Genomic DNA, 24,534 nt, shown 5'->3' with positions numbered 1-24,534 from the left:
ACAGATTCCTAATATCTAATAAGGATGTGCTAACTAAAGGAAAAACTTCCTTAAGCAGCTTGGTCGGAATCGGTTCCAAGAGAAGTAGAAGATTTAGACTTTGAAATTAAAGAAGTCAGTTGATCAAGGTTGATGGAAGAGAAGGCATCCAAACAGGCATCAGGGCCCACTGCTGCATCCAAGGTTCCTACATCGGAGGACAGGTCGGCACTGGTTGAAGGCAGGAGACCATCAATTTTCTCTTTGATAGTCAGAATCTTATCATTGAAGAAGTTCATGAAGTCGTTACTAGTGAGGTCCAAAGGAATACACGGCTCGACAGAGCTGTGACTCTGTCAGTCGGGCTACAGTGCTGAAGAGAAATCTGGAGTTGTTTTTATTTTTCTCTATTAATGATGAGTAATAAGATGCTCTTGCGTTACGGAGAGCCTTCTTATGCGTTTTAAGGCCTCTGCGGGGGCGTACTGGCTCCAGCGGTACCAGGTATCACCTTTCCCTCTCAGCCTCACTGCATGTGAGGTTCTCTCCTCCACCTAATACGGTCCTGTCCACTGTGGCTCTGACCACTTTCTCTTAATGACCCTCAGAAGGACCCAAGCTGCCGTGTGGAGGTCATAGGTATTCTGATGTCCTGTTTTGTCTCGCACCTGGTCTGCAAAATCTGAAACGAGAGCTCGTAGTTTGTTTTATAATGATGTGCATACTCACCTGGCGGCGCTTCCAGGTTGGGCCTGAGCTTTAGGCCGGCGCTGGGGCCAGGGAACTGTTTCCCGGTGGTCAGTTCGTACGGGGTGAAACCTGTACCCTGATTTACTGAGCTTCTAATGACCATGAACGGGAGTTTGTCTGTGCACAGATTTTAGCCAATTTTTGTTTCAAGTTTTGGTTCATGCGTTCTACTTTGCCTTGGGATTGTGGGTGATATACTGTACCAAACGCGTGTTTCAGCCCCAGCATCTTTTCCACTTCCTGCAGGTCCTGATTTTTAAAGTGGGTGCCATTATCTGACCTGATCTTTTCTGGAAACTCGTGCCTTGGTATATAATGGTTTACTAGACATTTGATCACGGAATTGCCATCCTCCTTTTTCGTGGGCCACGCCCCTGGCGAGCCGGCGTCCACGCATACTAGGAGATACCTTTTTCCTTCGTGTCCTGTGATCATGTCAGTATAGTCGATGACTATTTCCCGTCCTGGCACCAATGTCAACCGAAAAACCCCCATTTCTGGCTTAACCGTAGGTTTCGGATTAAACGTGATGCAGGTTTTACAGGTTTTAAGAAAGTGACGTGTCATGTCCGGCAAAAGCGGATGCCACCAATGACAGAGGTTCCTGTTCATTTGTTTGGGCCCCTCATGAGCGACCCCATGTGCCTTATGCAAACACTTGTTTCTGATTCCCGGCGGCAGTACTGGGCGACCATCAGAGGCCTCCAACCTCTGTAGCCCCTCTTCCACACCGTTTTCTCCTGAGGAGACACCCCCTTTTGGGCTTCCTTAATTTGTTCCTTAATAAGTTGTGGCCCCAACTGTCCCTCATCCTCTGCACTTAGCATTTGGAGCCCAATTTGGTAACCTGCAGCCTGTTTTGCAGATTGGCCTGCTGCCTGGTTTCCCTTGGCCACCATACTGTTGGAGTTCTCGTGTCCTTTGCACTTAATAATAGCCACGGTGCTCGGTAGAGCCAAGGCTGCCGCCAAATCTTTCTTTTCTTGAAACCTGCTCTTAACCATTGTCCCAGCTCCACATGAGCTGCTCCTACTGGATACGCCGAGCCAGTATAGACAAGTTTCCTGAGTGAAATAAGCGGGCCGCCATTGGCCTTTCACTCTGCCAACGACTTCCGGTTGTGTCTGCAAAGCACTTCCGGTTAGCGAGTTAACGTCTTTTACGGTCTTTGGTTAGCGTGCAGAAAAAGTAAACTATGGATGATGTTACACGCCGACACGGCTCCGGGACATATTGTGCTGTTCACGGGTTGCAACAACTCGTGGCGATTGCTGAATGTTTGGTCGGAAGGAGAATGTTTCGACCATCAACCATCTACAAGTGAGTAAAATGCTATAGATTTGCACTCAAATACGGAAGGCTTATCATTCGCGGAAGTCAACACAGTCTACTAATTATTACGCAGACCAATGTCAGCTTTTTCATAGAAAAAAAAGTAAGTTAATACCTTTATCCATTCCGAAGATATTAATAGATATGTCAGGGGTGCGCACTTTGACGCTCGTCAGTCGACTTTGAAGGGTTAAAGCATGCTTTTAGTGCAGGCAGGCTAGAGGGGATTACTTTTTCTTTTTATTACTCTTCGTGTTCTGTTATATATTAACACACGGATACACACAAACATCTCAATACAAGCATAAGATGGGCTAACGTACCTTCCAAAGTACGGCGGCTGCATGGCTACAGGTACAGCCTGCAGTCTCCACATCTCCCGTCTTGGTAACCAAAACCCAGGCATTATGCGCTGAATTGTTAACGGACTGGCTTGGTTGAACATCGGCCTTTATATGCCTATGTCGTGTAAAAGTACACAGCCCACTTTGTCGGAATGGAGGTACTGAAATGCCTCTGAGCTTTTCAGGTTATTAATTGCATTCCCATCCACCGCCATGGAATCAATAAAATAAGAAAAGATCTTCGATGTTGTGATGCTGGGCCATATCGACATGTTGTCCGCCCATGATGTTACCTTACTTGGATGCGGAATGGTCAAAACACCATTTTTAACAAGATGTTCGGTCGAATGTTGCCATTCCAAAGCCATTTTTACACCACTACTTAGCCTGCGCCGGAAGTTCTTGGCAGAAACAGGAAGTAAACCGGAAGTGCCCGGGAAACTTGTCTATAGATGTTTACTGCTTTTCCTTCTGCCAGCTGTAATGTTCTTCAATGCAAGCACCTCAACTCTTTGAGCTGACTGATTTCCCTGAATTCTTTCTGCTTCCAAAACCTCTGTCCCTGCCCCATGGCTTCTGACTACCGCGTATCCCGACTGCAACCCCTTTTGTGGATGTCTAAAGCAGCTGCCATCAGTGAACAATTGCCAATCAGCGTGTGTCAGTGGTGTGCCTTTTAAGTCTGTTCGCACTTTTGCTTCCAGTTTCACCTTGTATTCACACTGGTGTGGTTCTCCCTTTCCCTTGTGATCAGCCATGTTGCTGCCTTCATGTGTGAAGGTGAGATTTGGAGCTTCCAACAGCTTACTCAGCTTTCTTTGTCTTAGTGACGTAATTGTAAAAGTTTGTGAATTTACATAAGCTACTATGGTATGTGTTGTTAGCATGTGTAGTTAATAATAATAATAACAACAACATTTAATTTGTAATGCACTTTATATTTAAGCAAATCCCAAAGTGGTACATGATAAAACAGGTAAGTGCTAACAATAAAAACACATGGAGAGTTTGAAAAGAAAAAGGGCACGAGTTCCCTCAAAAGCTCTCCTAAAAAGGTGGGTTTTTAGGCCACGTTTAAAAGCATCCACAGTCTCTGTCCTCAGGTGATCAGGGAGAGCATTCCACAGACTGGGAGCAGCTGAGCAGAAAGCCCGATCTCCCATTGTACGGAGCTTTGTCCTGGGAGGTTTTAAAAGATATGCTGAGGCAGATCAGAGGGTCCATGACTATGTGTGCCGTTTTCATTGCTTTGCGACCCCTGCTGCGTGTTGTGTGCATTCATGATGTTGTTTTTCCATGTTATCCAACATGGCACTGATATACAGAAGCACCTTCCTTTTGCCATCAGCAGACTCAGCAGAGTTTTTTCCCCAGGAAGAGATCAGGGGAACCCGTCTGGCTATGGGCGGTTCACGCAGTCTCCAGTGGGCCGCCCATAGTGGGGTTCCCGGCAGACACACTGGAAGTGCGTGATGAACCTCGCCGTCTGGCTCCAGGCCTCCTACGCCCTCCACGCTGGGCCGCAGCGATCCCTCGACCCCGCGCTGGGCCGCAGCGATCCCTCCACCCCGCTGGGCTGCAGTGGCCTCCTGATCTGGCCCAAATACTCCAGGCCCCCAGACTCCAGACCCCGCCAGTACTGGCCCCTAGACTCGCAGCCCTGACCCGACCCGTACCGGCCCAGAGATTCGCGGCCCCGAGACTCGCAGCCCCGACCCGTACCAGCCCCGAGACTCGCAGCCCCGACCCGTACCAGCCCCGAGACTCGCAGCCCCGACCCGTACCGGCCCCGAGACTCGCAGCCCCGACCCGTACCGGCCCCGAGACTCGCAGCCCCGACCCGTACCGGCCCCGAGGCTTGCGTCGAAAGCGACGACACACACAAGGAGGTGTGAAAAGGCACGCAAGGGGGTCTTGTGTCTGCGTCGCTCTGAAAACGCAGAAGCATAATCTAGGCTTCAGAGAACCTTCCGGTAGTGAACCCTCAGGGCCAGCAGTACTTACAGCAGGCTTCTGTGGTGGTGCAGACCCTCCTACATCAGGTATTCCACAGCCGGGCCGCGAAGAGGCGGCCAAAGACTCTGCAGGTGGAGATCACATCCTGCCCCCAGATGAAGGACAGAGCGAAGGGACTGTGTCCAATAGTCAACTGTCGTGCAACATAGAGGAAATAGAGTACGGGCTTTGACTGCAGAGACTGGCATGTTTTCAGGACTGCTACTGACAGTCTGGATGAGTTCCCAGAGGCTGTAACTTTCTACATCGGCTTCTGTGAGCTGTGTACCATCATGCACCAGGGTGAGTTACAACAACGACAAACCCTGGTTCACAGCGGAACTCAGAACACTACGCCTGCAGAAGGATCAGGCATTTAGGAGTGGGGACAAAGACTTACACAGAGTCAAAATACAAGTTTAGCAAGGCGGTGAGAGATGCTAAACGACTGTTCAGCTCTGCATTCAACACCATCATCCAGTCTCTGCTGCAGGACAAACTCTCCCAGCTGCACGTGCCCGACTCCACCTGCAAGTGGATCACAGACTTCCTGTCTGACAGGAAACAGCACGTGAAGCTGGGGAAACATGTCTCAGCCTCTCAGACCATCAGCACCGGTTCCCCCCAAGGCTGCGTTCTTTCCCCTCTGCTCTTCTCCCTGTACACCAACAGCTGCACCTCTAGTCACCAGTCCGTCAAGCTCCTGAAGTTTGCGGATGGCACCACCCTCATTGGACTGATCTCTGGTGGGGATGAGTCCGCCTACAGGTGGGAGTCTGACCATCTGGTGTCGTGGTGCAGCCAGAACAACCTGGAGCTCAACGCTCTAAAGACAGTGGAATGGTTGTGGATTTCCGGCGGAACAGAGCCCCATCACCCTGTATGACTGCCCTGTCACCAGTGGATTGACTGTGGATTCCTTCCGTTTTCTGGGCTCCATCATCCAGGACCTCAAGTGGGAGCTGAACATCAGCTCCATCACCAATAAGGCTCAGCAGAGGTTGTTCTTTCTGAAGCAGCTGAAGAAATTCTCCCTAAGACTATGATGGTGCACTTTTAGACGGCCGTCATGGAGTCCGTCCTCTGCTCCTCCATCGCCGTCTGGTACGCTGCAGCCACAGCCAAGGACAAGAGCAGGCTGCAGCGGGTCATCCGCTCCGCAGAGAGGGTGATCGGCTGCAATCTTCCGTCCCTGCAGGACTTGTTCGCTTCCAGGTCTCTGAAGCGAGCTAAAAAGATCGTGGCCGACCCCTCTCACCCCGGACAAAAACTGTTTGTGCCCCTTCCATCTGGCAGGAGGCTGAGGTCCATCAGGACTAAGACCTCCCGCCACACCAACAGTTTCTTCCCTTGGCCAGTCGGGCTCATCAACAGAGCAGGTCCCCCACTGACTGACTATAACATTCCACCGGTCACTCCCCTTCATACTGCACATGTCACTTTAACTGTAATTTTTCACTTTGTCACTTGTTCGCTAGTGCACTTTATGCTTAATATTTTTTTACTTTAATATTTTAAATTCTTAACTCTAACTTTATTCTCTTGTTTTATACTAACCCATAGCCTTATTCTACTGACCCATCGCATTAGCATTTCATTTTATTTTATTTTATTACTCGTGCACTGCTGTCTTGTTGCCTATTGTTACACTGTCTACTGTCACGCACTAACCGCCAAGACAAATTCCTTGTATGTTTGACATATTTTGGCAATAAACGTTTTCTGATCCTGATCCTGAGAGCAAATCAGACTCAGAAACATCAATAAAAGGAACTGATCTCTACTCACTGGAGGAATTAAACAAGTTTTTAGTAACCTTTAAGAAATATGTCAATGTAGGCAATCTGTTTGGAGGTGGGGGTTTGATTGTTTAGACGAACGAAAACATTTCTGTCTAAAAAAGCACATTGCTGTCTTGAGAAAAGCAAAGAAGGGAAAGAACAGGGTTAAAAGAGTAAAATAATTGGCTTAACATGATCATGTGTCGTCGTGGCGCAGGGGGTAGAGCGGGTGCGCTGGGAACCGCAAGGTTAGTCGTTCGAGTCCCGGCTGCCCCATGTCTCAAGTCGAAGTGTCCCTGAGCAAGACACCTAACCCCTAATTGCTCCCCGGGCAAAATGTAAAAGCCATGGGTTTTAAGTGTAATATAAGTCGCTTTGGATAAAAGCATCAGCTAAATGACCTGTAATGTAATGTGTCACACGGGACTTTTCTGCTTTTTTTCTCCCGTATTGTCTCCTTCCATCCTCTGAGCAGAGTCTCAATCTAGCATCCCTAAATATCAATGGTGGGAGGGATAGGAATAAAAGAGCTTTAATAGTGGAAGTGGCAACTCAAAAAAGATTGGTTGTGAACTCGCCTGGACACGTTTCAGGCGGCAGGGAAGAAAACGATCTATGAGATCCGCGTGAAGGTTGTGAAGGGACTGCTGAAAGCCCGAATCAAGGTGGAGCATGCCTACTATCAGACTGTGGATGACGTACAGACTTTCAGGGACAGATGGACTACTGGTGAGCATTTTATCCTCAGTAGGTGATGGTGCAGAGCTGGTGCTGAACCTTTGAATGCAGATGTTTGTGATGTTTACTCTGTCTCTTTGTTTTTTCTTGTTGGACTAGTATGTTTATTGTTGTTTTTTCTTTTATGTTTTAGAGTGCGTTCTGGCTCCATTGTACAAGTGGAGTAAAGGATTATTTAAATCTCTCTGTCTCTTGCCAATCAGCTGATTGGTGCAATGGTGGTTAAAAGGCTGAGGAAGCCAGAAAGAAGAGAGCTTGGATTTGAAGGCATGCACCTTGCACTGTGTGTTGGTGTTTGCCGATGTGCTGTCAGTTATTCACAGTGGCATTCTTTTCCTTTTGGACAGTACGTTTGAGTAATACGGATGTTTTGATTTATTGCCGAATCAATCCCTTTTGTTTAAAATTCCTTCTCCTATAGTTCATTTTTATTTGTTACTCCCCGGCCCCCCTAGACATCAGTCCACTATACTTTGAACTTTTATAATATGGGAAGTTCTTGGATTAAAATTCCCGTACCACACCACCTGTAATACCACTGCAAGGTTGTACCCATCAGTTTGAGAAACACTGACGTAACTACAAGAGAATTAGGTTTTCTACCTCTGTCAGACAAAGAGAAAATAATGAATCTGGTCAGTGAAACACAGAATTGCCTCCTTTTCTTTAGACGAAAGACCTTTCTGTGGCAAACCAGTCGGAAAGTTGAATCTGGAAAGCACAGCTAACTGTCAATCAATGCAAATAAAGTTCCCTCTGTGCAAGAAATAATGTAGTTTTTTGTGGCTCCGAATTAACCTATTTATTACTACACATTAGGAGGAGTCCCAATTAGTACAGATAATGGGATGGAGGTGATCTAGGATTGTGACAGAATATAGGAAGCAACATTTCCAATTTTGCATGTGTGGGAGGATAGCATGATATGCAAAATTGATAATGTTGTTATATGACTTTTTAAGGACAAAGAACTATTAAGGGTTTAGGATAGGAAAATGGGGCACATAAATCCAAGTGCCTATGTTTTAATCTTATAAGTACGACCAAAACATTTTGATAAAATAATGGGCCATATTATGGAGTACATTGATAATCAAAAGCGCTTTCATCGTGCTCATTTAGGGAGTCACTGTCTTGAGGAGTCCAAGGTCAGAGAAAAAGCAGAAAGTGCCAACCAGGCAGACGGAGGTGTGATAGGGATGAGATTTAGAGACACACACACACACACACACACACGCACGACATACAACACTCACGCTTTGTTCAATATGTTCACATTATGTTAGAAGACCACACATTGCATGGGATTGGATCTGAGGACCTGCTCCTCCTCAATGCCAGTTTAGGGCAGATAGAAATCTTTCCGTTTATACCTAACAAGAAATATAAAACATAATGTTCTTCCTGATGTTACTCAGTTGTTCTTCCGGACTGCGGGCCGACAGAACTGCTCCGGCCTTTGCAAAGGCAGCGCTTATACTTGACCTATGATCTGACAAATAAATCTACCAGAACAAGAGAAGTTGTTTGGCTTAATCTTTCCACATGTCACCCACCGGGTTTCAAATTTGTGCTCACGTTTGTTCACTTCGCACGATCTTTCCACATATGAAAGCGATGCTCTGTAGATTTACCGAGGCACTATAAGAGGTATAAAGTCAAGACACACCTATGTATGTGCAGGCGTTTTGTTTTTCTTATGTTTATACAGTGCATCCGGAAAGTATTCACAGCGCTTCACTTTTTCCACATTTTGTTATCAGCCTTATTCCAAAATGGATTAAATTCATTATTTTCCTCAACATTCTACGCACAACAACCCATAATGACAAAGTGAAAACTGTTTTTTGCAAATTTTTAAGTAAAACAGTTTTTTGCAAATTTTCAAGTATTCACAGCCTTTGCCATGACACTCAAAATTGAGCTCAGGTGCATCCTGTTTCCACTGATCATCCTTGAGATGTTTCTACAACTTGATTGGAGTCCACCTGTGCTAAATTCTGTTGATTGGACATGATTGAGAAAGGCACACACCTGTCTATATAAGGTATCACAGTTGACAGTGCATATCAGAGCATAAACCAAGCCATGAAGTCCAAGGAATTATCTGTAGACCTCCGAGACAGAATTGTATCAAGGAACAGATCTGGCGAAGGGTACAAAAAGATTTCTGCAGCATTGAAAGTCCCAATGAGCACAGTGGCCTCCATCATCCGGAAATGGAAGAAGTTTGGACACACCAGGACTCTTCTTAGAGTTGGCCGCCCAGCCAGACTGAGCGATCGGGGAAGAAGGGCCTTAGTCAGGGAGGTGACCAGGAACCCGATGGTCACTCTGACAGAGCTCCAGCGTTCTATGAAGAGAGGAGAACCTTCCAGAAGGACAACCATCTCTGCAGCACTCCAAAAATCAGGCCTGTTTGGTAGAGTGGCCAGACGGAAGCCACTCCTCAGTAAAACGCACATGACAGCCCGCCAGGAGTTTGCCAGAAAGCACCTGAAGGACTCTCCGACCATGAGAAACCAAATTGTCTGGTCTGATGAAACAAAGCTTGAACTCTTTGGCCTGAATGCCAAGCGTCATGTCTGGAGGAAACCAGGCACTGCTCATGACCTGGCCAATGCCATCCCTTCAGTGAAGCATGGTGGTGGCAGCATCATGCTGTGGGGATGTTTTTCAGCAGGAAGAACTGGGAGACCAGTCAGGATTGAGGGAAAGATGAATGCAGCAATGTACAGAGACATCCTCAATGAAAACATGCTCCAACGCGCTCTGGACCTCAGACTGGGGCGACGGTTCATCTTCCTACAGGACAACGACCCGAAGCACACAGCCAAGATAACAAAGGAGTGGCTTCGGGACAACTCTGTGAATGTCCTTGAGAGGCCCAGTCAGAGCCCTGACTTGAACCCGATTGAACATCTCTGGAGAGATCTGAAAATGGCTGTGCACATACGCTCCCCATCCAACCTGATGGAACTTGAGAGGTTCTGCAAAGAAGAATGGGAGAAACTGCCCAGAAATAGGTGTGCCACGCTTGTGGAATCATACCCAAGAGGACTTGAGGCTGTAATTGCTGCCAAAGGTGCTTCAACAAAGTATTGAGCAAAGGCTGTGAATACTTATGTACGTGTTCGTTTTCGTTCTGTCTTTTGCAAATCTGTTAAAAATAAAGTTTTCACTTTGTCATTATGGGTTGTTGTGTGTAGAATGTTGAGGAAAATAATGAATTTAATCCATTTTGGAATAAGGCTGATAACAAAATGTGGAAAAAGTGATCAGCCTTATTCCAAAATTGATTAAATTCATTATTTTCCTCAACATTCTACACACAAGAACCCATAATGACAAAGTGAAAACTTTATTTTTAACAGATTTGCAAAAGACAGAACGAAAACAAACATTTACATAAGTATTCACAGCCTTTGCTCAATACTTTGTTGAAGCACCTTTGGCAGCAATTACAGCCTCAAGTCTTCTTGGGTATGATTCCACAAGCGTGGCACACCTATTTCTGGGCAGTTTCTCCCATTCTTCTTTGCAGAACCTCTCAAGTTCCATCAGGTTGGATGGGGAGCGTCGGTGCACAGCCATTTTCAGATCTCTCCAGAGATGTTCAATCGGGTTCAAGTCAGGGCTCTGACTGGGCCTCTCAAGGACATTCACAGAGTTGTCCCGAAGCCACTCCTTTGTTATCTTGGCTGTGTGCTTCGGGTCGTTGCCCTGTAGGAAGATGAACCGCCGCCCCAGTCTGAGGTCCAGAGCGCGTTGGAGCATGTTTTCATCGAGGATGTCTCTGTACATTGCTGCATTCATCTTTCCCTCAATCCTGACTGGTCTCCCAGTTCTTCCTGCTGAAAAACATTCCCACAGCATGATGCTGCCACCACCATGCTTCACTGTAGGGATGGCATTGGCCAGGTCATGAGCAGTGCCTGGTTTCCTCCAGACATGACGCTTGGCATTCAGGCCAAAGAGTTCAAGCTTTGTTTCATCAGACCAGACAATTTGGTTTCTCATGGTCGGAGAGTCCTTCAGGTGCTTTTTTGCAAACTCCTGGCGGGCTGTCATGTGCGTTTTACTGAGGAGTGGCTTCCGTCTGGCCACTCTACCAAACAGGCCTGATTTTTGGAGTGCTGCAGAGATGGTTGTCCTTCTGGAAGGTTCTCCTCTCTTCATAGAACGCTGGAGCTCTGTCAGAGTGACCATCGGGTTCCTGGTCACCTCCCTGACTGAGGCCCACTGGGCGGCCAACTCTAAGAAGAGTCCTGGTGTGTCCAAACTTCTTCCATTTCCGGATGATGGAGGCCACTGTGCTCATTGGTAGTGTTGTTACCTCCCACCCTCCTGCTTCGAAGCTTGTGTCGAAATATGAACCAGTGCAGGGCGAAGCAATTGTATCGGTGCTCGGTTCGTTCGCTGCTGATCACGTGATCAGTGACGTCCGAAGCTTCGTTCCGGCGCACAGTCACGTGACCGCTTCGAATTGATTCAAATGGGCGCGAAACAGGGTTGGGGCTTATCTGTTTGATACAGTCAAAGTCAGTGTTGTTGTAGTAGCAAATTTACAATGGAACCTGTGGCAAAGAGAGGTCGCTCCGAGATGTGGGAGCACTTCAATTTGATTTCCTCTAACAAGGTTTGTAATAGGCACACAAAGTCTGTCATTTGTATTGTGTAATTGTGGATGTTTATTTTTATTGTGGAGACCACCAGATATTTGGCTGAATCAAACATTCCACGGAGTGAAGACCCGCTAAAATATTGAATCAAACACAAACATGTGTACCCACATCTATTTGTATTAGCACGTAATCTTTTGAGCATTCCTGCCTCATCGTGTCGTGTAAGCGCCTTTTTTGTAAGGCGGGGGAAACAGTATCTAAGAAACCGACTCAACCCCAATTCTGTGGAGAAAATTGTGTTTCTCAATAAAAATCAATAATAACTTCATGCCCCATCCCATGTGTCCACAAGCACTTCAATATCCTGTCATAAGAAACCTGTCCAAAAGCACAATCACTGCCCCACTGACCTTTCCTCTGTAAATCACTTACCACATTCAAAAAATTCACATAAGTCCCTATGACTGCTATGAACTGCACATGCAGTAGGAAGCACTTGCTGATATTTTAAATTATATTGCTTACATGTCAAATATATATATATATATATATATATATATATATATATATTATATATCTTCTATTATATATATTATATATCTTCTATTATATATATTATATATCTTCTATTAATTATTCTGCTAGTATGATCACAAACATACATGCACAAAGGTGCAGAAAGATATAGATAAGTGTTTGTTAAACTTCTTTCCAATGTACAGAGAATTGAAATACACAAACAAGGACACAATTCAAACCTGAAAAACAATAGTTTTATTCATATAGGAATCCATGTATTTATTAGATGATTTATTGGTTCAACTTTTCATAATCATGTTCAACCCACAGAGACTGGGCCAAAATATACTGGTAGACTATTCGATACATTTGCACTACAAGTTTTCAACAGCAGAGGTCATCATAGAGTTTGCGATGCATTGAATGAATGAACCTTTTTCCGATACAATTGGCTGGAAAGCTTCACTGGTTCAGAAAGCTTCACTTTGCCATCACTACTCATTGGGACTTTCAATGCTGCAGAAATCTTTCTGTACCCTTCGCCAGATCTGTTCCTTGATACAATTCTGTCTCGGAGGTCTATAGATAATTCCTTGGACTTCATGGCTTGGTTTATGCTCTGATATGCACTGTCAACTGTGATACCTTATATAGACAGGTGTGCGCCTTTCTCAATCATGTCCAATCAACAGAATTTAGCACAGGTGGACTCCAATCAAGTTGTAGAAACATCTCAAGGATGATCAGTGGAAACAGGATGCACCTGAGCTCAATTTTGAGTGTCATGGTAAAGGCTGTGAATACTTGAAAATTTGCAAAAAACAGTTTTACTTAAAAATTTGCAAAAAACAGTTTTCACTTTGTCATTATGGGTTGTTGTGCGTAGAATGTTGAGGAAAATAATGAATTTAATCCATTTTGGAAAAAGGCTGCAACATAACAAAATGTGGAAAAAGTGAAGCGCTGTGAATACTTTCCGGGTCATCTAAAACTGTATAAGCAAAATATGTATTTTGGTGTTGAGATATGTTTTTGTTATGTACTGGACAGAAGTAACAGCAGTTCTGCAAGGAGACGTGAGGCCCAAGTGCAGGTGGACACTTGGTACGTGTGATTCATGGCCTCAGAGGCTGTGAAGGGCTTTTTCCCTTCTCCGTGTTTTGTGCTTGGAGGCTTTGCTGAATCTCCAGACTTTCTGGTATTATAAAAGAGACAGGCAGCTGTAGATTAAGATCTCCGGACTTGTTTCCTAGGTTCGTAACACTTATCTCCATTTTTCGTTCAACATTTTATTATCCTTTTTTCTCTGTAACTTGATATAATCTGATTTTTTGTTCTGAATTAAATAAAACCGAGCTCGCTCTGATCCTAATGAAGTTTTTTGAAGTTTCACCATTGAGACCCACCGGCCTCCGGCAAGGGGGCCGAGCGGCGGACTCCAGTGAACCGCTGGGTCATGTGAAGTAAATCCACTACGGGCACTCTCACCCACCAGCCTGATCTCCAAAACCTGTTCATAAAAATGTATACGAAAATCTTGAAGATACAAATTCGTAGTAAAACATACTAAATAAATACGGACTGCAACTGATGACGTCACCCTGTTCAAAGTGAATGGAGACCTGCACCCCGTAAACACACTTTGTGAAGTCTAACGATGTAAAATAAACGTGTTATGATTGCATTTTTTACGAGAAATCAATGTTAAATTGTAAGAATAGAATACTCACCCTAACCCCCTCAAAAAATCCAACATGGCGGAGAGACGTTCACTCAAGGGGCATGGTTAACCACCGCCAGTTAGGCAAGGCAAGGCAATTTTATTTGTATAGCACTTTTCATACACAAGGCAGACTCAAAGTGCTTCACATTATAACATTTCATACAATAAAGTGAAATAAAATGCAGGAATTAAAAGACAATTAAAAACAGCAAATAAAATTATAAATTAAAATCTTATTTAAATTGTTTAATTAAAGGCAGAGGTTAAAAGTGCAATGTAGGTAAAGTTTAGCAGAAGGCGAAGCTGAACATAAAAGTTTTCAGTCTTGTTTTAAACGTGGTCAGAGTTGGGGCAAGTCTTAAATCTTCAGGAAGTTTATTCCAGCTGTTTGTTGCATAGTAACTAAATGATGCTTTCCCATGATTTGTATTTACTCTGGGAATCACTAACAGATTGGTGTCAGAAGATCTTAGTGATCTTGAAGGCTTATGTAGTGGAAGCATATCAGTGATATCAACCAAAAATATAATACTATGTCCTAATATCTAAACAACAGTAAAAAGCATTCATTCACGCACGTGGAGGGGGAGGAGTGTGTGGGTGAGTTTGTGTGTCTGAGATGGGAGGGGAAGATGTAAGGGAGGAAGTGGCTAGCTGGAAGCTATGCTAACAACCACATGGCAGGCTACGTGTGGTTACGAGCTGGCAGTGTTGCTAGAAGGCCACGTTTGTTCCTTGTGTAGATAAACATCTGTAAGTAAGCAATACAACATGATGCAATAAATCAGATGCCAATAGATCTCCAACCGGACCCTCTCCGCTCCCACTCTGCATGTCACGGTGTGGGATTGCGTCCTGTTTTATTTCTTAGTTTCCTGCCTCTGGTGTCCACTTCACTTTAGCTTCACTTCCTGTCCTGTCATCCCCTGTGATTGTCTGCTGTGTCCCTGGTTGTTTCCTCCTGTGTCCAATCACCTGCACCTTCCCAATGTATTTAAACCATGTGTGTCTCTTATCGGTCCATTGAATGTCGTTACCACGTTTGTCCCCGGTCTCTGTCCCTGTCCTTGCCCCCTACGCAGTTTGATTTTCAATTGGTATTTAAAGTATTTTGGTGCCTGAAGTCTGCGTTTGAGTCCCTCTTCCACACCCCGTACAGAGTGACCTCCGCCTGTACTCAAAGTGTCCTCTCTCACACTAAAACAGAAACAATGGCCAATTTTTGTAATCATTTTGTATCCGGTGACAATTGCAATACGCAGCACTAATAACTGGGAGTGTTGGCAGTGAGGTGGCAGACTCATTGTATTCTCCACATGAATTGGCCTTAAGCCTGTAGGGAAAAATCCCTATGAGAATCTTTTCAATGGCCAAGAAGGTTTTCACATTCAAGTAATAGAGTCCTCTCTCACACTAAAACAGAAACAATGGCCAACTTTTAGAATCATTTTGTATCCGGTGACAATTATAACCATTTTGTACCCGGTGACAATTGTAATACGCAACACTAATAACAGAGTGTTGGCAGTGAGGTGGCAGACTCAATGTATTCTCCACATGAATAGGCCTCAAACCAATGGAGAAAAATCACTATGAGAATCTTTTCAATGGCCAAGAAGGTTTTCACATTCAAGTAATTCGCTTTTGTGGTTGTTGCATGAACAAAGACAAAGTACAATAAAAACATTTTATAAAGGCCTGTTATTCAAAATGAGCCTGTCAAGAATGTGCCAAAGGTTCACAATATTAAGAATAAAAAGAAAAAGAATTACAGAGAAAGGAATAAATAATCCCTGAGAATACACTTGGGTGAAAATACACCTGGGCGGCACGGTGGCGTGGAGGTTAGCACTGTCGCCTCACAGCAAGAAGGTCCTGGGTTTGACTCCGGCCAGTGGCCTTTCTGTGTGGAGTCTGCATGTTCTCCCCGTGTCTGCGTGGGTTCTCTCCGGGTTCTCCGGCTTCCTCCCACAGTCCAAAGACATGTTCTGGGGATCAGGTCAATTGGGGACTCTAAATTGCCCGTAGGTGTATGAATGTGAGTGTGAATGGTTGTGTGTCTCTGTGTAGCCCTGCGATTGGCTGGCGACCAGTCCAGGATGTACCCCGTCTATGACCCGAAGTTGGCTGGGATGACTCCAGCCCCCCCGCGACCCTGTGTGCAGGATAAGCAGTTTGACAATGGATGGATAGATGAAAATACACTTAAACTATCTGCTATTGTCTTTATGGCGATAGTAAGTGAGCATATAATGTGTGGATGAGTAGGTGCATGGAATTTATAATAGTACATTGCACATGATCAGAAAGTCCTGGGTCAAAGGTCAAGATCAAAACACATTACAGTCATCTTCAGCAGGAAGGAAGATGAGCACGGAAACTATTGTTCTTCAATCTCCATGGAGAAAGAAACAACATCAGAGGTGATGCAGTAGGAGGGGTGGACCCAAAGTAAAGAGACAAATCAGTTGTAAGACAAGAAGCTTTGGCCAGTCAGCTGAAGCTGTTCTGCAGCTTCTCTCCGGTGATGGAAACCTTGGTGGGTGCTGAGCTTTGCTTTCCACAACTCATCAACACCTCCTGCAGAAAGCAAAGTCGTCCTCACTTAGAAGCAATGTTGATTTATATTTTGTTGTCCTCCATCTCTCTGCTCACTCTAGCTCTCAACCTGCTGGTCATCATCTCCATCTCCCACTTCAAGTAGTGAAAATATATTATTTGTTTGTGTAACTGGTAGATTGAATCAAGTCGAAATTTTCTGATTTATTTTTTCTTGTATTTGGTATTTACATCTGACCGAATGAGGGCAAAAATATTGATGCGAGTATCAATATTTCTTTCCCTCCAGGCAGCTCCAGACCCCCACCAACCTCCTCCTCCTCTCTCTGGCCGTCTCAGATTTCTTCGTCGGTCTCTTCCTGATCTTTCAAATAATGATGATAGACGGCTGCTGGTTGCTCGGTGATCTCATGTGTTCTCTTTGGTTGGTTCTATCATCTATTATTACCTCGTCCTCAATAGGAACCATGGTGCTCATATCAGTGGATCGATATGTGGCTATTTGTTATCCTCTGCATTACTTCACCAAAGTCAAACCAGAAAGAGTTCAGGTCTGTGTTTGTCTGTGTTGGATGTTTGTTGCTTTAATTTACAGTGTGCTGCTGAAGAATAACCTGCAACATCCAGGCAGGTATAACTCCTGCATAGGAGAGTGTATTGTTGACATGAACTACATTGTTAATGTCATTGATCTAATTGTTTCATTCATTTTTCCCATTACTGTTATTGTCATTCTATATACTAGAATATTTGGGGTGGTTGTGTATCAGGCTCGTGCCATGCGGTCTCACAGACTTTTTAAAGTAACCGTTAAAAAGTCTGAAATGAAAGCAGCCAGGAATCTTGGTGTTGTTGTAGTTGTGTTTATGATATGCATTTGTCCATTTTATTGTTTTGCACTTACATCCCAAAGTAACGTGTACACATCTTCATCTGTACCCATTGTAGTATGGTTCTTTTATTTTAACTCCTGTCTCAACCCTCTGATCTATGCCATTCTCTACCCCTGGTTCAGAAAATCTATTAAGGTCATTGTTACACTTCAGATACTGAAGCCTGGTTCCAGTCGGACCAACGTGCTTTAGAGACACGCTGCATGGGTCTAAATTAAAATGAGCCTGAACAGAACATGCAGAATTTTATTCATTGTGAAAATTAATCTTTCATTACTTAAACCACTTCACTGCACTCAAGGTTGTCGCTAAAAACATTATGCAAATTAGGATTTATTAACCAAAAATTTGAAGAAGCTATGACATCTTTATTGATTCCTGTATTGACAGACGTTGTTTGTGTGTGCTGAGAAACCTCAGCAGTCACATAACAATTGAGTGTGTGTGGATTTGTTTTGTGTCTTTCCTTCCTCTAACAAACACTCTGGCCTTATAGTGGCTTCACTTCAGCGTGTGTTCATTTTCATTATATATTAAATGAGTTGTGTGAACGTGGTAGTAATGAATGGCAAATTAACAGCGTTGGCAGTTAGGAATGAGGAACATTTTATTACCAAAATATGTTAGACATACAAGTAATTTGTCTTTGTGGACTAATTGTATTCTCTCTACACATGAATGTGTGTAAATGAGGGAGAGATGAAGAGAAACAAATATTTAAGTCGGTCAGAGGTAGCGCATACGATGAGAGCAAAGGGCCTACAGGGGGAGGAGCAGGTGGATTTCATCTTCTCGTAGTTAAAGGGGTCAGCTCTGGAGGAGGTTAAGTTACGTGTGGGTGGACAGGTTAAGCAATCCAGTGATCTGTTTTCATACCTGGGGGAGGCATTCAGAGAGAGATGTACTATACCACAATTCTCACATGCTTTCTATGCGCGCAGGCAGTTAGATGGGGAAGACTTTTCACATGCACATTTGAATTTTTTACAAGTTAAAAATGAAGTGCACCAGCGAACAGAAAGTGACAAGTGAAAGTGACACTAACTGCAACCCTAACCCAGCCTCAATCTGTCTGAATTTAACAACTTCAGGGATCAGCAAACATCCATCCACCTTTAGCCGCTTATCGAGGGTCGGGTCGCGGGGGCAAGAGCTCCAGCAGGGGACCCCAAACTTCCCTTTCCCGGGCCACATCTACTAGCTCTGACTGGGGGATCCTGTTAGGGATTCAAGCAAGAAGTGCACGTCTAGTGGTGGAAATTCTAATACGTGTAATAATGTTTAGTGTTAGAATTGTAGTTTGTGTGTTATTAGATATTAGTTATTACATTAGCATGTTAGATAAAGTGAATGCAATATCAATCAAACAAAAAGTGTAGTCATGTAAATCATATAAACACTGTATACATTAACATTCTGTCACAATGTGATTGTGGTGTATTTAGTACTATTTAATATGTGCATTAAGTTTGTCCTGAAGACTTGTTAGCTAGTGGTACTCTGCGCATGTCTGAGGAAGTAAAAAGATGGACAATGCCCTCATGCCGAGCCTCGTGTGTTGTATCGCACAAGCATTACTTATTAAACAGCTAAACGCGTGCCTCGTCTAGTTATTTAGTACACCACAGTGATGTTAAAACCTGGGGACGGATGCCACATAATTGCCGACGAGATAAATCGGTTAAGTAGTGATGGCGTGTTTTTCCCAAAGACCGGACGAGTTCAAGCCGGAGGTTGAAACGTGGTCTGCCTATGTTGAGCGCATGGAGTTGCTGTTCGAAGCTCATGGTGTCGACGATGGAAAAAAAGTTCCCATATTGTTGAGCTCGATAGGCGCATCGACGTATGGCCTTCTGCGCAACCTGGTCCAGCCTGACAAGCCTAAGGACAAGCCTTTTGATCATGTTGTGACCAATCTGAAGGATTACTATGAACCGAGACCATTGGTCATCGCCGAGCGTTTCAGGTACCGTAAATGTGTTCAGAAAAGCGGTCAGACGGTGGCGGAATATGCTGCTGAGCTGCGCCAGCTCGCTGCGAAGTGTGATTTCGGGTGTTATAATGCGGTGCTTAATCATAAACACGAGGACACTCTTCCAGGTCTCACCTCACTGGGTTGTAAACTTTAATACATTTTCACGTCGCGTGTACGGTCCATCGTGCTCGGTCTGGTTACAAGGCAGTGTTTCACAATAAGAGTCCGTGTGACTCACGGAACTAAACAATAGTTCCTACTTATAGTTCCTGTTGTTACATCCTTTCTCTTTTTAGAGTTAGAGCTGTTATCTCAACATTTGACTGTGACCAACAAGCAAGATGATAATACTGACACTGACACTGCTTATTGCTAAATTATAAACAATTCAATATGCTCATCTATAAAACCTTCTCTCAGCAACTGATGAACATAGCCTATAACAAACTAAAAACACAGCATCACCAATTTCACAGTGAGATAACACTCAACCATTCGCTAAGAACATGAAATGTGCAAATGATCACAACATTATAAAATAAACCATAACTTTTGCGCTTGTACACTTTTCACATGTCAGGTGCATGTAAACATCAGCATTCATCTGCATGATACCACACAGTCCTTATATCGCTGTGGCTGCACCACTGTACGCCCGGCTCTGGTCGTGACAGGGGTGTCTCCGCCACCAGTGTCTCTGGGTGTATGTTCTGTTGCGGCACCGTGGGGGACCGGAACAGACTCTGCAGGTTCCTGTCTCACAGCCTGTGGCTGACTGGGAATGCTGATCTCCATATCGAGAGGGTCACTAAAGGTCACACCAGGTGCACGCCTGAGGCGTCTGCGATTTCTCCTAATGACACTTCCAGATTGCAACTGAACCTCATAGGACCTCCCATCAACTGGCTTCAGCACCCTGCCTAGTCTCCAGACAGCGTTGGGTGGGAGTGGCTGTATCCTCACACAGTCACCCGTGGCAAGTGTGTCCAAGTCTCTAGCTGATCTGTTGTAATATGTACCCTGACGTTGCTGCCTATTCTTCAGCTTCTGGCTGACCTGAACGACTTCTGGCCTGAGCAGGGTTGCTTTCGTTGGCAGCAGTGTTTTGGTACGGCGACTGAGTAGTCGCTGTGCTGGGCTACTATCCAGGCCCTGTGACGGTGTGTTGCGGTGGTCCAGAATTGCAAGATAAGGATCCTGTCCAGCTGCTTTGGCTTTCATGAGAAGTCTCTTTGCCGTCTTGACAGCCGATTCTGCTTTGCCATTGCTCTGCGGCTAGCCAGGTGACGAGGTCACATGCTGAAATCCCCACAGTTCGCAGAATTTTTGGAAGTCCTGGGACGCGTATTGTGGGCCGTTGTCTGACATCACTGAATCCGGAATGCCTTGGCGGGCAAAATGAGCTTTCAGTTTTTTCAGTCTTTATCACTGTGGTGGATTTGGTATCTACCAGGTAGTCTATTTCCCAAAAGCTCGACCAATAATCCACAGTGATGAGATAGTTCTTGTTGTCAAACACAAACAGATCTGTGCCCACCTTCGCCCATGGCCTGCTTGGAACCTCATGTGACATCAATGTTTCTTTTTGCTGTTTATTGTCCATCGACCTGCAGATATCACACTTGGCTATATACGTCTTAATCTGGTCGTTCATGCCCAGCCAGTAGACACACTCTCTAGCTCTACGTAGGCATCCTTCAACACCCAGATGCGATGAGTGTAATTGACCAGTGATGTCTGATCTCAGCTTGTCAGGAATTACGGCACGCTCACCCCTGAAGACTATTCCATCTTGGTGGCTTAATTCTCCTTGTAATGAGAAGTAAGGCCTGATTTCACTCGGTACCTGTGATTTACCCTTGGGCCATCTCGGGCTCATTGTTTTAATGAGAAGCTGCAATGTGGTGTCTTTTTCTGTGGCAGACCTTATGTCATGAAGTCTGTCTGAGGAGATCGGTAAGTGTTGCACCATGTTGACAGTCTCTAGATCAGCTTCCACCGGTGTACTCTCAGGAAGATAGGCTCTGCTGAGAGTGTCGGCCAGTAACATGTCTCTTCCAGTCACATAAATGACATCCAAGTCATATTTTTGTATGCGCAGCATCATGCTCTGCAGCCTTTTGGGTGCACTCAGCAGGGGTTTGCGTACAATGGTTTCTAATGGCTTATGATCACTCTGTACAGTGACTTTGCGGCCATTGCGGCAATATGTGTATTGGTGGAATTTCTCCATGCTGAAAACCACTGCTAAAAACTCTTTTTCTATTTGGGCATAGCGCCCCTCAGTTTGTGTAAGTGCCCTGCTTGCGAAAGCGACTGGCTTCCCCATCTGCATCAGTGCTGCGCCCAAACCTGTGTCTGAAGCATCACACTGTACTGTCAGCTCCTCCTCAGGGTTGTAATATCTCAATACTGGAGCATTCGCAATTGTCTCTTTCAGGTTGAGGAATGCCTCCTCATGTTCTGTTGTCCATGTCCATTCACTGTCTTTGTGTGTCAGGTCTCTCAATACCTTGCATTGGTCTGAGAAGTGTGGGCAAAACTTGGTGAGGTAATTAACCATACCTATCAGCCTCTGCACTGCTTTTACATCCGTCGGTGCTGGCATCTGCCCGATAGCACGCACTTTTTCAGGATCCGCTTTGAGTCCATCTGTCGTCAAGCGGTGTCCAATGTATGTGGTCTCCTTCTGTCGCAGTCTGAATTTTTCTGCATTCAATTTTATGTTCTTTTCCCTGCATCTGTCGAGAAACTGTTTCAGTTTTTCATCGTGATCCCGTTCCACTTTCTCTTGTGTCTCCCCCTGTACTGTGATCAGGATGTCATCCGCTATAATGTACAGACCAGGTACATTATCCAGCGCTTGTGTCAGCTTTCTCTGGAATATTTCAGGGGCCGGACTTATCCCCATCGGCATCCTCCGCCATCTGTACCTTCCAAATGGAGTGGCAAATGTTGTCAAATAGCTGGACTCCTCCTCCAGCTGTACATGCCAGAATCCACTCTTGACATCACACACTGTGAACACTATAGCTTTCGACAAATCTGGTAAGATGTCCTCGATGGTTGGAAGTGGGAAGTGACTGCGTTTTAGTGCTTTGTTCAAGGGTTTGGGATCAATACAGACCCTTGGCTTGCCATTCTGTTTCTGTACTACCACCATAACACTGATCCAGTCTGTGTCTGTCAGCATACCTTGTTTTGATTTGTTCCATCGTCCACCCTGTTGTCGGTTTTCCTGTTGTGATTATACTGTCCATTGCCATGATATTCTCATGGTGCACTTTAATCAGTTTCATCGCCTCACTGGCTTTCCGACCCAGCAGAGGCACTGCACCGTCTGTGTTCACCACTTGGAACTCCAAGCGATATAGTTTGTGATTTCTTGGATTCCTTATTTTAATCTTACATTTCCCAATTGGCTTCAGCTTGCTTTTGTTGTACATAACTAGTACACTTTTAGTGTGTTCCAGCTCGGTGTCTGGATTCAGCAGGTTAATGGGGATGATGTTGCAACTAGTGAAGCATAGCGAGTAGCTCCGGTGGTTCCTGTAACCAAGCGGGACGGTGGACTCAGGTTGTGCGGAGACTATAAAGTAACTGTGAACATGGCCACAAACACTGAAACATACCCACTACCACCCATTGAAGAAGTGCTGGCAGCGTTATGTGGGGGAAAAATATTCTCAAATTGATCTGGCAGCCGCCTACCAACAGGTCCTTTTGGATGACGAGTCCAAAAAGTACACAACTGTGAACACGCTTAAGGGACTGTTTGTGTACAATCAGCTTTGCTTTGGCATTAATTCTGCTGTCAGTATCTTCCAAAGGATCATGGAAAACGTGATGAAGGATCTCAACGTTGTGGTCTATTTGGATGACCTGCTGGTGATGGGCAGGGATGAAACGGAGCATCTGATGAACCTGGACAGGGTTCTACAGCGACTACAAGAAAATGGCCTGAGAGTAAAAATGGCAAAGTGTGACTTCGGAAAAACACAAAGCGAGGACCTAGGTCACATGTTGGATAAAAAAGGAGTCTATCCTTCTAGGGACAAGGTCAGAGCCGTGCATGATGCTCCAGCACCCAAAAACAAAGAGCTCAGAGCTTTCCTTGGGTTAGTGAACTATTATGAACGTTTCTTGCCGCAGCAAAGTACTGTTTTGGCCCCACTTTACAGACTGCTGAAGGACCAAGCAAAGTGGGGGTGGGGAGAAGTGGAGCAGAGCGCATTTGATAGGTGCAAGGAAATGTTGATCAGTGGTAAGGTGTTAGTTCACTATGATCCAAACCTGCCGCTTTCTCTCGCATGTGACGCTTCAGCGTACGGAATTGGAGCCGTGATTCAGCATACAACACCTGATGGACAAGAGCATCCAATAGCCTATGCGTCTCGTACGCTCTCACCGGCGGAGAAGAACTATTCGCAGATTGAAAAGGAGGCATTGAGCCTGGTGTATGGAGTGAAGAAATTCCATCAATCTGTGGGGGTGGAAGTTCAACTTAATCACCGATCATCACCCTCTGCTCACGCTGTTTGGAGAACATAAAGGACTTCCAACAATGGCAGCAGCGCGCATATAGAGGTGGGCTATTATACTATCTGCCTATGACTATCACATAACCTATCGCCAGTCAGAGGAACACGGCAACGCAGATGGTCTGTCTTGTGTCCCACTGCCGGAAACTACAGACGCGGGAACAGAGAAAATGACAGCATGCTTACATGCACTACTCTGTGAACATCTGGAAGATGCACCACTGAGTGCTAAACAGATTTCCAAGACAACACGCAAAGATGCAGAGCTATCTAAGCTGCACAGGTACATCATGGAAGCGTGGCCAAAAGAAGTACCAGAGGAACTGAAAGTGTACTACAAAAAAAAAGACAAGCTTTCTGTTGAGCAAGGTTGTGTTCTCTGGGGAACAAGAGTAGTGGTGCCTACAAAGCAGAGAACAGCAGTGCTTAAGGAGATCCACAGCGGACATCCTGGCATTGTTAAGATGAAGTCCATTGCAAGGCAGTATGTCTGGTGGCCGCATGTGGACATGGACGTTGAAAAGCTCTGTAAGCAGTGTGAAAGGTGCCAGTTGGAGCAGCGTATGCCACGCCAAGTTGCTCTACACCCCTGGGAGTTCCCGGGAGAGGTTTGGAAAAGGCTCCACATTGATTTTGCAGGTCCGTTCATGGGTCACATGTTTATGCTGGTTGTAGATGCCTATTCTAAGTGGTTGGAGGTGTTCAAGATGGCACAAATAACGTCCTCCGCAACCATTTCAAGGCTTCGGAGGCTTTTTGCGTCATATGGATTGCCGATTG

At 45.1% G+C, this 24,534-nt stretch overlaps 1 protein-coding gene across 1 annotated transcript; it reads left to right on the top strand.

The window, feature by feature from the left end:
* The first annotated feature begins 16,313 nt into the window (after positions 1 to 16,313).
* LOC120813785 (trace amine-associated receptor 13c-like) lies at positions 16,314 to 17,430 on the top strand. The gene is made up of 2 exons (XM_078090070.1): positions 16,314 to 16,486; positions 16,635 to 17,430. The coding sequence occupies exons 1-2, from the start codon at positions 16,314 to 16,316 to the stop codon at positions 17,428 to 17,430; spliced, it is 969 nt and encodes a 322-aa protein (XP_077946196.1).
* The last annotated feature ends 7,104 nt before the right edge of the window (positions 17,431 to 24,534 follow it).

Source organism: Gasterosteus aculeatus, chromosome 16, assembly GCF_964276395.1.
Source record: "Gasterosteus aculeatus chromosome 16, fGasAcu3.hap1.1, whole genome shotgun sequence".
Lineage (NCBI taxonomy): Eukaryota > Metazoa > Chordata > Actinopteri > Perciformes > Gasterosteidae > Gasterosteus > Gasterosteus aculeatus.
This window is presented reverse-complemented; position numbering and strand designations above follow the sequence as displayed.

Bases quoted from the DNA above. Each gene is read 5' to 3' on its own strand.
- LOC120813785 (XM_078090070.1), top strand. From the start codon at position 16,314: ATGGAAACCTTGGTGGGTGCTGAGCTTTGCTTTCCACAACTCATCAAC. The intron at 16,487-16,634 runs GTAGTGAAAATA...CTTTCCCTCCAG, and splicing joins ATCTCCATCTCCCACTTCAA to GCAGCTCCAGACCCCCACCA.